Source organism: Vicia villosa, linkage group LG1 (genome assembly GCF_029867415.1).
Source record: "Vicia villosa cultivar HV-30 ecotype Madison, WI linkage group LG1, Vvil1.0, whole genome shotgun sequence".
Lineage (NCBI taxonomy): Eukaryota > Viridiplantae > Streptophyta > Magnoliopsida > Fabales > Fabaceae > Vicia > Vicia villosa.
This window is the reverse complement of record NC_081180.1, coordinates 88326173-88340178: the sequence shown is the minus strand read 5'-3', so window position 1 is coordinate 88340178 and position 14006 is coordinate 88326173. Positions and strand designations below refer to the sequence as shown.

Sequence of the window (14006 nt, the reverse complement as noted above, 5' to 3'; positions counted from 1 at the left end):
ATCAATATATTTTCTCTATATTAATATTGTAAAGATATAATTATAAAAATAAAAGAAAATAAAAGTTCAATTTAAATATTTTTTTATAAGATAGAGGAGGTAAGAATTATGGTTAACTTGTGTACGGTAATAGTAATAGTATTTGTCTATTTTACAAGGTATTTAATGTAGCAATGGCAACTGGTTTCGCTCCATTTAAATTTGTCCTGCAAAAATATGTAATAAAAGGGGACGAATATAGTTCAGGATGCGAACCTAAAAATTTAGTGTGTCTTATAAAAATAATTAGGGTGGAGCTGAAAGAGTCCACAGACACAACACCTTTTAAGATTAAAAATGCAAAAATTCATGTCAATGTCCGTCAAGCAAAAGCCTACAAAAAATAGATCTGACAGATTAAAGGGTGCAAATAAAACCGACATACTTGAAGAACCTGTTGAGAAATAATTGTGAGGAAGAAGTCTCACATTGATTAGAAAAGTGGAGGTTGAGCATTTTATAAGTGATTGGAGGTTGAGCATTTTATAAGTGAGATGACCTATACACCTATCACCTTAAGATTTTAGGTGAATATGTGGTGTCTATTTCACTTGTGTGTTGCTCTTGACCTAATATGAATGCTCCTCGTGATGGCCTAACTCTTGAAAATGTGTCATTTCAAATAGTTTTATGTTTTATATTAGTCCCTTGACTCTTGAAAAGGTGTCATTTTAATCCTTTTTGTCATTTTAGCGACGGAAAAACTCAAAAATCGCTTGCTAATATGGCAAAACGGACTAAAATGATACCTTTTAAAGAGTTAAGGGACCAATATGGAACTTTTTGAAGTTAAGAGATCATAATGAACCCCAAGGTTAACATACGGACCAAAAAAGATATTTTTCCTATATTTTTTAAAATGTTATTTATCATAAGAGCATTGTAGTACTTTTAAAATTATGAAACACTTATCTCTTCTCTATTTCTTCTCTCTTAATAGAAGGAAGTGGCTATTTTGCCCATTAAATTATAAATATATATTTTTTAAAATGTTATTTATCATAAGAGTATTATAGTACTTTTAAAATTATGAAACACTTTCTCTTCTCTATTTCTTCTCTCTTTCTCTTAAACCAAACAATAACTCAAATTTACTTTATTTCTCATCTTTTTCTCTCATCTTACACTCTCTTTTATCTATTTATCTCTTCACAACTTCTCTTTCAAGCCAAACACACCCTAAAAATTCATTTTGGTTTAATAGGGAAATACATTGTAATAACTTACTTGAGGTCATGTTTGAAAACAATGCTTCTAATAGTCAAGTTTCTACAAGCATTAACATGTTCACACTATTCTGCGTTATGTGAAACATATTTAAATAAAATATGTATCACCGCTTATCTATGGGTTAGTTACAGTAACAAAATCATGTTTGTTCACTGATTATCTTATATATCACCTTAGTGAAAATAGCAATTGCATGGAGATGGAGTGAGTATTAATCCTCACACTCCATATATAAGGGGTTCACTCCCCGAAAATAATTACTTAATCATCTATCCTACTTGAAGTTTGTATACATCTCGCCACACTTTGATATTGGGTTATCTTTGTGTCGTACCCCTACTTTGTCTCGACTTTTTTAAAATTGAAGGCAATTAATTCTGTTGAGCTTAAAATAAAATTTCAGTTTTACAAACAGATCGGTTAAATAATTTTTGATCAAGTGTAAAAGTTGCGGACAAATTTTTCAAGTTTTAAACTTTACTGAACTATTTTATGGAACTACGGTGCGCATAGGTCATTTTGGTGTGTTCATTTATATTTTATGATCTTGCGCGCAATCACCTTTTGATCCATTAAGCTTTTTTATTCGGGTATTTTTTATTACAATTTAGATTAAAACTGGACAATTTTATAGAGCTTTACTACGTGTAGTTTAGCCCACGTTTGTTTTATTTTTTCGCCACTCCGCACACTCGCTTTTTATCCGATTCAGTTCATTTATTTATTTATTTAAATTAATTAGAATTCAAAATATTATTTACTTAGTTTAATTTTAATGGTAGGTGTCATACCCCAAAATTTGTCCATCTTATTCCTCCTAACAAACTCAAATCAAGGCACAAAGCTCCAAGACACACTCTCCTAAACAAGGCTCAGAGAACTAGGGTTTGTTGTTCCGAAAGAAAATCACTGAACCAAAGGCCCCAAGGTATCCCACATGGTCTATGATACCCCACACTACCTCCATGACAAGTTTTAGGTCTCAACTCAAAGGATTGATCACTCAACTGTTCAGAAAGTCAACAATCGACTGGGCTGACCTAAAAGTCAACTGTGGTAAAAGTAAAGTCAAAACTCCTGATTTTTTGTCAAGATCCCAATATTGAGGTACCATTCACCATTTGATCAAGTGTTGATCATGGTTCATCAAGGAAAGATAAAATATCAACAGTTCAAAAAGTTTCTAAATTAGGGTTTATATAGGAAAAAGTCAACTGAACTTTGACCAGCCATAACTCTCACATGGAACATTAGAAATTTTCCATCCAAAGCTCATTTTGAAGGAAATTGAATCCTCTACAAATTTGTCTCTCACATGCCAAGTCCAAATATGCTTCATTTGGGAGATATGGACCAAAACATTATTGGTCCTTTTCAAAAATCAACAAAAAGTCACTTTTTTCAAAAGGACACACAAGGAGCATGGAAAATCATTTTGACATGGGACCAAAAACACTAGTTAGAGGACTCTCTAAGGTTTCTAAAAAGTCCTAGAACTCCTACATACCTCAAAAATTGAGGGATATAGATCTTGTTAAAGTTGAAATATTTTGGAGGGAAAATGTGAAAGAATTTGGATTTTTTGCAAATGAGCCCAAGATCTTTTGATTCAGTCTTGATCCACAAGTCATCTAAAGCCCAAGAATCAATTCCCGCGAATTTATGTGATTTATTTAATTTATTATGATTTTTTATTCAATTAAAAAAGGATTAAAATCAAATAAATTAAGATAAAATCAAATATTTGATTCAAGAGCTCAAAAGGATCAAATCCAATCTCCAATTATACCCCATATCCAATATAATTTCGTGCATAAGAGATTGGGAGAAGATTGAATCAATATTGGCCATAATTAGAAACTTTTTCCAATCAAATTTTCCAACATTCAATCTCAAGATTCAAAGGGATTCTCTTCAATTTTATCAACCCTAAAGCTTCCCCTATAAGAGCACAACATGTCCATAGCACAAGGGTTACAAATTTCGGCTCCAAGAAACTTTAAATCCGAGTTCAAAATTAACCAAAAATTCAAGGTCCAATTCTGAGTTTAAGGTCAATTCAAGAGTTTCTTTCGATTCAAACACGTTCCCAAGACATCTCTGGAGCTTTCTCAATCATCATCGAGCCTTTAAACATCAAGAACAGGGCACTGTAAGTCTTTTTTTGTCGATTTAAATTCTTATTCGATTCCATTCATTCATGCATCCCTGATTGAATTTAAACGTGTATTCATGTTTGTCATATTGCTCTTAATGTTTCTGGAGTTTTAATTGGATTTCTGGGCGCGGTTGAGCAAGGTTCCATTGTTAGGGGTTTTCAGTTTAGATTAGGGCTTTTCTCTACAGTTGAAATTAGAACAAATTGATACCATGGTTGAATTCGCAAGGTCCATACGAGTTTAATGGACCTGGTGCGAAAATTTTTTATTCTTGTTTGCCCCTATTCGCTATTTTTCAGGGAGGAAGAAGACATATTACAGCGCTTCCAGACAAAAAGCGCTCTTAAAAGTCCTGGCGAGAGGTTGAAGATGAAGAGGTGTCACCCTCTGATTGGTTCAAAGGCGCGCGCGTCAGATTTCAAATCCTGGCAGATCCTATGCGTTAAGAAACACGCGTTAGTATACACCTTCGCCATCTCTGCCATCCGTTCCATCCCCAGATCCATCCAATGATGCAGGCCATGCGAGTGCACCATGTACCTCACGCGAGTGCTGCACACGATCCCAGCTAAGTTTTTCCAAATTTTTTTATTTTTAATTACATAACTTATATTTCTTTTTATTTTAATATATATACACTTGTTTGTTTTTTTTAATATAAAACTTATTTTCTAAAAACCTTTTAAATATGATATTTATCTATTATCTTTTTTTTTCTTACTTATTTATTTATTTATAATATATATATAATTTATTTTATTTACATTATATTATTTTCTAAATATCATATTTATTTATTTTAATTATATTTATTATTGTATATTTATTCAAAAGTTCATGTATATTTTATCTTGACTCTAAAAAAATTTCATAAAAAATATCTATGTGTCTGATTTTATTTTCTCTTCTCGATTTAATTAATTAGGTCGCGAGACCAATAATTAATTAAATCGTTTACGTTTTTATTCAATTCGTACCCTAATCAGGGTTTACGAGAATTAACCCTACACTGAGAATATTTCTTTTCTGTGCCTTTTCAGGGTTGACTTTTCAGATGTCTTCCGACTACGCACCTGATCAAGATCCGAAGCTAAGTATTCAATTAAATTTCAAAGTCTATTTTGTTTCCTTTTATTTTAGGGTTTACCCTTTAAACCTTTTTTTTTTTTGAACTATGCATACACTCACACCTTCTTCTGCCTTTGCTTTTGCCATATATTTTCAGGGTTAACCCCGAGGTTTCCTCCGACTGCCAACCATATCAGATCAAATTCGAAGCTAAGTACCTATTTATTTATCTATTTATTTTAAATTTTTTTATCTTTTATTTTTAGGGTTAGCAATGTGTGCCTCCGAACTAATAATGCACTCACCCCATTTTGCTTTCTATTCTTCCCACCTTTCAGGGTTTGTCAATTGCCAAAGCTTCGAATAATTGGTAACCCTAAACTCAAATCTTAATTATTACTTGTCTCATACTTATTAATCTGTTTATCCCGCTGGTTTCAATTCCCCTTTCCCCCCTCTGGTTTCATTTTCCCCTTTCCCTTTATTGCTTTGATTATCAATATTAATTGCTGTGGTTAGTAATTTTAGGGAGTGCAAGCCTGTAATCAATTTAGAATAACTAATTATAAGATAATTTTCTGAATATAATCACGTGATTGATGCACCCACGCACACTTTTGGGGTAACCTCTTTGTTGCCTGTTGCCTTGTGTTTTTGCAGAATAGCCATGTCCCTCGATTACGAGGATACCTCAGCCATGCTGCCTCGATACATATAAAGGTCATAAGTCCCTAAATGATGCTGCCTTCGATACACCAATATGACCTCGACCCTCGAAAGTTGCCTACGAAAAGGCTGAGGTATCCTCTGGCTGCCTACGAAAAAGCTATTCTGGTCCTTCCCTTAGACTACCTGCCTCTCTATGGCATGGGACAGTCTTATGGCGAACGACATTACGACGACCCTTCAACCTCCAAATGAAAGGCTTCCTGCCCTCTTATGGCAAGGATAGACCCTTTCACCCTAAAAGGCTAAAAGAACTTCTTTTTCAGACTATAAAGTAATTGCCCCTAATTGCTTTGCCTTGCTCTAAAATTTTTTTTTCATATTCTTTCTCATATCTCTTCAAAATGGCTACGCTCATTTACGAGCTAAAGTCCATATTCTTTTTCTTCTACATTTCTGAAAACAAAGAGCAAAGCAATTAAGAGCCCATGGAAAACCATGGATGCAAAGGGTGCCTTACACCTTCCCTTTGCATAATTACCCCCCCAAACCCTGTTTTTATTTAAAAGGTTTTTCCTGTTCTTTTAGCCTTTCCGATATTTGGATAAAATAAAAGTCGGTGGCGACTCTTGCTTACCGCGACATTTCGATATAAAAGTGAGTTCACTGTATTATAGTAGGCTTTTATTTTAATTAAAACAAATTGATAAAGGGACAATAGGCATTTTCTTTTCATGAGAAAACCTAGCATTAGGATATAAATAGAATGCATTAACTATGAGAGTGACAGGAACCAATATGAAGGCCTTCTCCATCCCATTTCCGATTCCTCTCACTCACTTTTCATGACCAATGACATATGTTTTCACTCTTAAATCTTTCAATCACAAAAATATGAGAAAAAAAATTTCAAATAAGAAGAAAAAGCTAATAAACAGTATCATATTCTTCGTTTTCCATAAACCATTTTCGAACGTCCCACCTCTGTTCACTCACGCTCCCACAATCTCCCTTTGTCACTTTCACCTTCCAGCCTACCCCATCCATTCCTCCGCCATGAGCCACCCTCTTTTAATGTAACGCCTCAAACTGCATTTGGGATGATCGAGTGACCCCACAAACCAACATGGGTCTTTTCAGCATGCTTTGACCTCACTCACACGCTTTTCGGGAAACTTCTTAGAAGGTAACTCATCCTACGATTGCTCCAAGTCAAGCACGCTTAACTGTGAAGTTCTTATGGAATGAGCTACCAAAAAGAAGATGCATCTTGGTTGTATAGATAATACCATTCAATATGTTACTGTAACGCCTCAGACTCCATTCGGGATGATCGACTGACCCCACAAACCAACACGGGTCTTTTCAGCATGCTTTGACCACACTCACACGCTTTCTGGGAAACTTCTCAGAAGGTAACCCATCCTACGATTGCTCCAAGTCAAGCACGCTTAATTGTGGAGTTATTATGGAATGGGCTACCAAAAGAAGATGCATCATGTTTGTATAGATAGTACTCATCAATCCTTATAAGTTTTTCTTTCAACCATGCAGTCCCACCATACCTGCACGACCTCCTTCCGCATGGTTCGTCCTCGAACCACATCATATTGGGAGAGGTCTGGCTCTGATACCATTTTGTAACACCTCATCCTACTTTCGGGATGATCGACTGACCCTATCATTTGTCGCACACTTTCCGAGAAACTTCCCAGAAGGTCACCCATCCCATAATTGCTCCAAGTCAAGCACGATTAACTATGGAGCTCTTATGGAACGGGCTACTGAAGAGAAGATGCATCTTGCTAGTATAGGTAGTACCCATCAATCCTTATAAGCTTTCCTTCAACCATGCAGTCTCATACCTGCACGGCCTCAAGATCCCTCTCATTCCGATGTGGCAACCATCCTTGTCCTCTCGGCCTCAGGTGTTACATGCGGTGCAACCACCCTCGCCTTCTTCGACTTCGGGTGTTACATGCCCACCATAACCCCTCCAACTGCATTCGGGATGATCGACTGACCCCACAAACCAACACAGGTCTTTTCAGCATGCTTTGACCTCACTCACACGCTTTCCGAGAAACTTCCCAGAAGGTCACCCATCCTAAGATTGCTCCAAGTCAAACACGCTGGACTATGGAGTTCTTATGGAATGGGCTACCGAAAAGAAGATGCATCTTATTGGTATTGATAGTACTCATCAATCATTATAAGCTTTTCCTTCAACCATGCAGTCCCACCATACCTACACTGCCTCGGGATCCTCTCATTCCGATGTGGCGACCACTCTTGCCCACTTCGGCTTCAGGTATTACATGTGGTGCAACCACCTCTCGCCTTCTTCAACCTCGAGTGTTACAGTTACCCTCCTAAATCCATAAACTGATTTGATAATCACCATCCATGTAACAAAACAACCATCCCACGACTATTATCTCTTCTAAAACCATCACCACCACCATGAAAATTGAAGCCACACCATGAATAAACCATATCTAATCTGATCCATACCACCTCTATAACACTTATTTTCGTTACTCCCTATCATTATCTCATCATATAACACAACAATTTTCATAACTGGTACCAACACTAACCTTTGAGTTACCCTTAAACCACCTTCTACTACTCTTTTCCAGTGATACATACCTCCATCCAGCCACCAGCATACACCAAACCAACTACTTCTGACTTCAAACAGCAACCACCATTTTTTGCTCTAATTTATGCCGTTTTCACTATAATACGTCGGGAAACACCTCCACCATGCAAACGAGTTCACTCCGGCCAACCACCCCAACAAAATCGTGACAAGAACACTGCACCATTGTTTCAACAACTTGTGGCCATCTCCTTCGAATTTGTACACGAAAACGACAACAACGACATTCGTTAACTCTGATGCTGAGCAACAAAGGGCTTAACCATCATTTTCGCATTCAACGATAAATCGGTATTCACACTTTGACAATGATTTGGATTTGGTTTTATTTCGTTGGTTATGTATTTTATATTTTGAGTTTTTTATCAAGATGTCGGTTGCGCTTGTTAAATTTTGTTGTGTTGTTGCTGCATTTTTCTTGTTTTTTATTTTGTAATGTTGTTGTAATCACATATGTGTGGTGTATGTTCGATCTTTATAGTGATGTAGCATTGTAAATGTGTGTGTTCTTTAGTTACGTTATTTTGTGTTGAAACTGAATCTGAATGTGTTATGTATGTTTGGCGTCGATTTGTTCAATACTTTGCATACGTGCATAACATATTCGTACATATGTGGGCTATTTAATTGTTGTTTAATTTGTATTCGCGTTGTAGGTAGTTTAGTCATTAGTGTCACATAATGCGTCCTTACGCAACAATTCGCACATGATGTCATTTTGTATGTTAACTTGACATATATGTGTTACATGTTGCATATATTTTGATTCGGTTGTGATGAACGACTTTTGTCGTTATCAACTTGTTGGTTTCTTATACATACGCGTAATATCTTGCAATTCATTGTCGTTCCATTACGTTACCTTTCCATTACTTTAACTATCATTATGTTTGCTTTATTGTCATTGCATTAAGTTATGCATCATTGCGTTATTAATTTGAATTATAGTATAAAGGAAAATTTATCATATGATGGGTGACCAAAATGATTGTGCCACAAGTTATAGTTTCTAGTGTCATAGTTGCTAGAATTAGAGCTAAGATTAATAACATTAGTATTTAGAGTCACAAGAAATGTGAACAGGTATAAGCTATCACGTAGCTTGGTTTCAACAATCTTCTTCAAGGTATGGTTCTCATGTATCATACAATTAATGGAGTTAAATGAAATATTCTAGTCAAGGGAGTAGGTAAATATGGGTATATAAATGAGGTTAATGTAGGAATCATGAATTTAAATGATATTATTCAAATAAAAATCACATGTGAATGTTATGATTCCATAAAATAGTGCTAATAGATGTTCCACTAGGAAGCCTAATTTGAATAGGTAAGATTTCAACTATGTGTGTAAAAAGATGCCCGTAGTGACACTTATGGTTTATGACCCCTATATCTAAAATACAACTATCATTATTGTAATTATTTAAGAAGTAATTCGATTTAGGGTTACTTGAGGGAAAAATGTATGTTGTGTTGACGTTATACGTCTGCTGAGTTGTTGTCTGTTGAATGAGTGCCAGTAAATTCTTTTGTTGATCTTTAGTGAATTCAATGTTAATATCTTTATTAGTTGTGTCTTCAATTTGTTTTTCATGAATGTCTTCAGCTGCATATTCCTGTGCTAAATTCATCATTTTGAGATCTGAAGGGAGTTTATGCGTTTTGAAGGAAAACTTGATGTTGTGACCTGATTTGTTGTAATAGCTGCATATTTGGATGCCTCTGCCACAATTAGTGGAAAAATACCATGATTCATAATCTATTGGACGACTTATGTCAAATGGTTTTGCTAAGTGTGCAATGAGTTTGTCTTCTCTAAGAGGAGGAATGTGATGTCTTTCTTGTCGAATGATCATAGAGAAAACCTTGTTTGTGTGTGGAAGTGGGTTCGTGATCATTATCTAAAAATGGACGAAAGCATACCGCTCGTTTGAACCTTTGAGGAAGTGAATAACATAGTTGTGTTTACAATAACTTTTGATTGTAGGTAATATATGGCAAACACATTTGATATTGCAATTGCATGTAGACATGGGGCAAAAATTGTCAAAGTCTTACCACACCCTCTCGAGGGTGGTGAAAAATTGAGTAGTGCTTTATCACTTTATTTGAGTGAGTAAATCTCTTGTAGATCATAGATAAAAAATTGATTAAATTCTTATGTTTATCCTTTTCAATTTAATATATTCGTCAATATGCTCAGCATTTGCAAGTAGATTTTGCAAACTATCCCAAAGACCAATATTTGAATTATCTAAATTTCCATGGAGACTAGGGATGGTAAAACGGGTCCGATCTATTGGACATGTTCATTTATGCCGCATTTTTTTCGAGCACGAGCATTTACATAAAATTTTACTTTTTTATATGGCTAGAAGGTGGAAAGCTCAATGGCATTTCCCTCCCGCCCTTTTTTCTGCTGGCTCTTGCGGACACAGACATTTACATAAAATTTTATATTTTTAGGCCTACAAAGTGCAAAGTCCATAAACATTTCCCACTCCGCCCTCACTTTTTTGTGGAGCGTGTTAAAGTTTTAGACCCGCATTCTTAACTATGTCCGTCCCGTCCCACTCTATTTTTTTGTGAATTTTTGCAGAACGAACCTAAACGGGACGGACATGTCCATTTGACACTTTTAAGGAAAACAAAAGAAGACAATTTCTTCACATCTTAAATTTATATGATTAGAACTAAATTATGATGTGAATGAGATGAGTAAATTTATTCTAACTCATTTTTTAAATTATCTACATTTATCTTTTAAATATTTTTATTATCTATTCTTCAGAGTACACCACATATTCTTCTTCTTCGCATACTCGTTATCCGTGACACAGGGGAAGACCGCCACGCACAGCCACCCAAACTCCATTTTCCGACCTCCAACTGCCCGTGCATTACTCGTCCCCGTTCTTTTTAGAGCACCGCTTCTCCGTGAAAGCTCATCGTTTAGTGCGGCCTTTGCCTCAACGAAAAAGTGCAACCTTTTGCTTCCGATCCGCTCAAAATCTACTCAAGTTTCAACCTATTCTTCGAGGAGGAAGAATAAGAAGATAGACCCTGACAGGAGAGGAAAGGGTATTGTTGAAAAGTTTCGACCTTTCATTAGTTGCTTCAACGCATTTCACATAGAAATAGTTCAAACTTTCAAACTTTACAAAACTGATAAATTCTTCAAATTTTGAAAATTTCCCCCTTTTCATATTGATTTAACTATGTATCAATAAATGTGTTCCTTTTCATACAGTTATATGCTTAGTAAATGACTGAAAAATTAGGAATGATAATTGTATGACTCATAACAGTTGAAATTCTTTACTTGCAAGATATGAAGCATTGACACCTCTGAAAAATGCTGGGTTTCTCTTCATATTGAACACAAACACCTACTCCGACACTTGTGATTACCTTTAATTTATTCATTTTTCAAATTATTACGGTCGGGGTGTTATGTTAATGAAGCACGCAAGTTTGAAAGAGATTATTTATGACTGCTTAATGTATGCAGTGAGTGTAATAGAGGAGAATGGCAGTTACCTTTGCAGCAAGTATGTGTTCCATCACAAGTTCTAAAACGCCTCAAGAGATCAAAAGATTTGACATTGAAGGTATGTCTTAAATATTTGAAACTTTTATTTTACTTTTAAGAGATTATTTTGCAACTTTGCTGTTTTTTTATAAATGCTTATTCTATAAGGGTGCGTTTGATTTGTAAATTACGAAGTACTGGACAGAACAGTACTAGACAGTACAGAACAGTACAAGATAACTTTTTGTATTGTACTGTGTTTGATGGTTACTGGACTGGACAACTATTTTCTGGATTTTGCTTGATATGTCCATGCACCAGACAAAATAATACAATTTTTAATATAATATTATTTATTGATATATAAAATACAATATTTATGAATCAAAATATTAAATAATAAGGAGGAAAAAAGATGAAGAAATAATTTTTTTACTCTATTTTGTTTAATATGTTTATGCAGCAGACAAAATAATATAATTTCTAATATAATATTTTTTTATTAATATTTTTGAATCAAAATATTAAATAATGAGAAGAGAAGAAAAATAATAAATTGAGATTTTTTTTTCTCTAATTTATTTGATATGTCAATGAACCAAATAAAAATAGTATAATTTTTATTATAACATTTTTTTGATATATAACATATTAATATTATATTTATGAATTAAAACATTAAATAATAAGAAAGAGAGTAAAAATTAATTTTTTTGATATTTTGTTGATAATTAGTGCTTGGGACAAAAAGTTGTCCCATGGTTTAGTGGGGGACAAGAAATTATGATTTTGTCCAGTACCTTGCCATATTTTTTGTCCAGTACCATAATTAGTTTCTGCATCAAACAGAGTACAAAAAAGTTGTCTTGTCCTGTAACTCGTTTTTTAACAAATCAAACGCACCCTAAATTTGTGCCTTAGTGTCACATATAACTCTTAACATGATAAAGTAACAGCATTGACAGTGTTTCTGCAATTCAACAGATAAACTGCAATCCAGGTCTAATATTGCACTGCTTCCTCTCGAAGCTTTGAACCGCAGGCACCTTACAATTAGTATTGGCACTTCATTGGTTGCGATAACATGTTGTTACGGTTTATCACCGTTATTGGTATGGGCTGAAGAGAAGTCAGATCAGAAAGAGGAGAATGATAATGGTGTTATTGGGGCCGTCAAATCGTTATTTGATCCCAATGAGAAGACAAAGTCGGGAAAGGTTTTGCCAAAAGCTTACATAAAGTCAGCAAAAGAATTGGTGAAAACACTGCGTGAGTCATTAAATGAAGTCCTTGACGATAATGCCAAGTTTAGAAGGACTGCAGATGCGGCAAAGGAGTCGATTCGGGAGTATCTTGGTAGTTGGAGTGGAAACCAGACTGTTGCTCAAGAAGTATGTACTTCTGTCTGAACTTAAGCAATGAAAATTCAATGTTTTGACTAGCATTTATGTTAGCATTTCGTTGTAAACCAGATTTTTCTATTTTGTAAAGATACTCATGCTTTGGATTCGTTGTAGATTTCTATATTTTGTAAACACATACTCATGCTTTGGATTGATTCTTTGCAGGAATCATATGTTGCTTTGGTAAAAGCTGTAAGATCTTTGGCAAACTTTTACTCAAGGTCAGGACCATCAGCTGCATTGCCGGAAGAAGTAAAGTCTGAAATATTAGATTATCTGAATACTGCTGAAGATTCATTGTAGAAAATCCTACAAAATGTATTATAGAAACTAATCAAACTTGTTTTTTTTTTTTTTTTCTATTCTTTTATCATATGAAATATATTTACCAAGTTTTTGTTTATGATTAATGTGCTTTGTGGGGGGTTTTCATAGTACGGTTCGGACGAAAAACTGAACCGAACCAAACTGAACCATGATAAAAATTCACTCGAACTGAACCGAACCGTTTTAATTTACTAAGAACAAACTGAACCAAAATTATTGGTTTGGTATACTGTTTCAAAATTCGGTTCGGGTTCAGTTTCAGTTCGGTTTCAGTTACAGTTTGGTTCTAGAACTGTTTGTGCATAACAGTTTGGTTCACTAACCATACATAACGGTTCGGTTATTTTAACTTCAGTTCGGTTCAGTTCGGCGGTTCGGATCAGTTCTTGGATTTTTTGAACAGCTTGATGTATACCTCATATGTCGCCATACCTTTTCTACAAATTCATTCTACAAATTATACAAGTTCTCATGTTAGCATTGCCCCAAACAAAGAACTTGGATGAACAAATACATTATTCAATTTTACTTTGTATGACATTGAATAATTACTTACAAGTTGTTAATATGATTGAGAATTGATTTACTTATATTTTCTGTCTTCAACCTCTACTTATTCAAGTCAACAACATCTATCGTGAAGCATACAAATGTGTTGGTGTTTTAACATAACAAAGAAGCCTAAAGATCCTGAACTGAACAAAGATGGTGGAGAGAAGAGCAGCATATGCGTGCTTGCAAATTACCGAGTTTTCTAATGATAACCAAGTATATTTCTAATATTATAATGTTACATTTCTAATATTATAATGTTACATAAATTATAAAAATTAAATTAGATGATTTTAAATTAACACAACCGCATAATATGCTCTACAAGATGAAAAAAATAATAATAACTCATACATTTCTTTT

General features: G+C 34.6%; 1 protein-coding gene across 1 annotated transcript; it reads left to right on the top strand.

Annotated features, from left to right (window-relative positions):
* The first annotated feature begins 10609 nt into the window (after positions 1-10609).
* LOC131643473 (photosystem II D1 precursor processing protein PSB27-H2, chloroplastic-like) lies at positions 10610-13657 on the top strand. Its single transcript, XM_058913695.1, has 4 exons — positions 10610-10910; positions 11341-11440; positions 12346-12752; positions 12930-13657. The coding sequence occupies exons 2-4, from the start codon at positions 11359-11361 to the stop codon at positions 13065-13067; spliced, it is 627 nt and encodes a 208-aa protein (XP_058769678.1). The 5' UTR covers positions 10610-10910; positions 11341-11358; the 3' UTR covers positions 13068-13657.
* Positions 13658-14006: the final 349 nt, after the last annotated feature.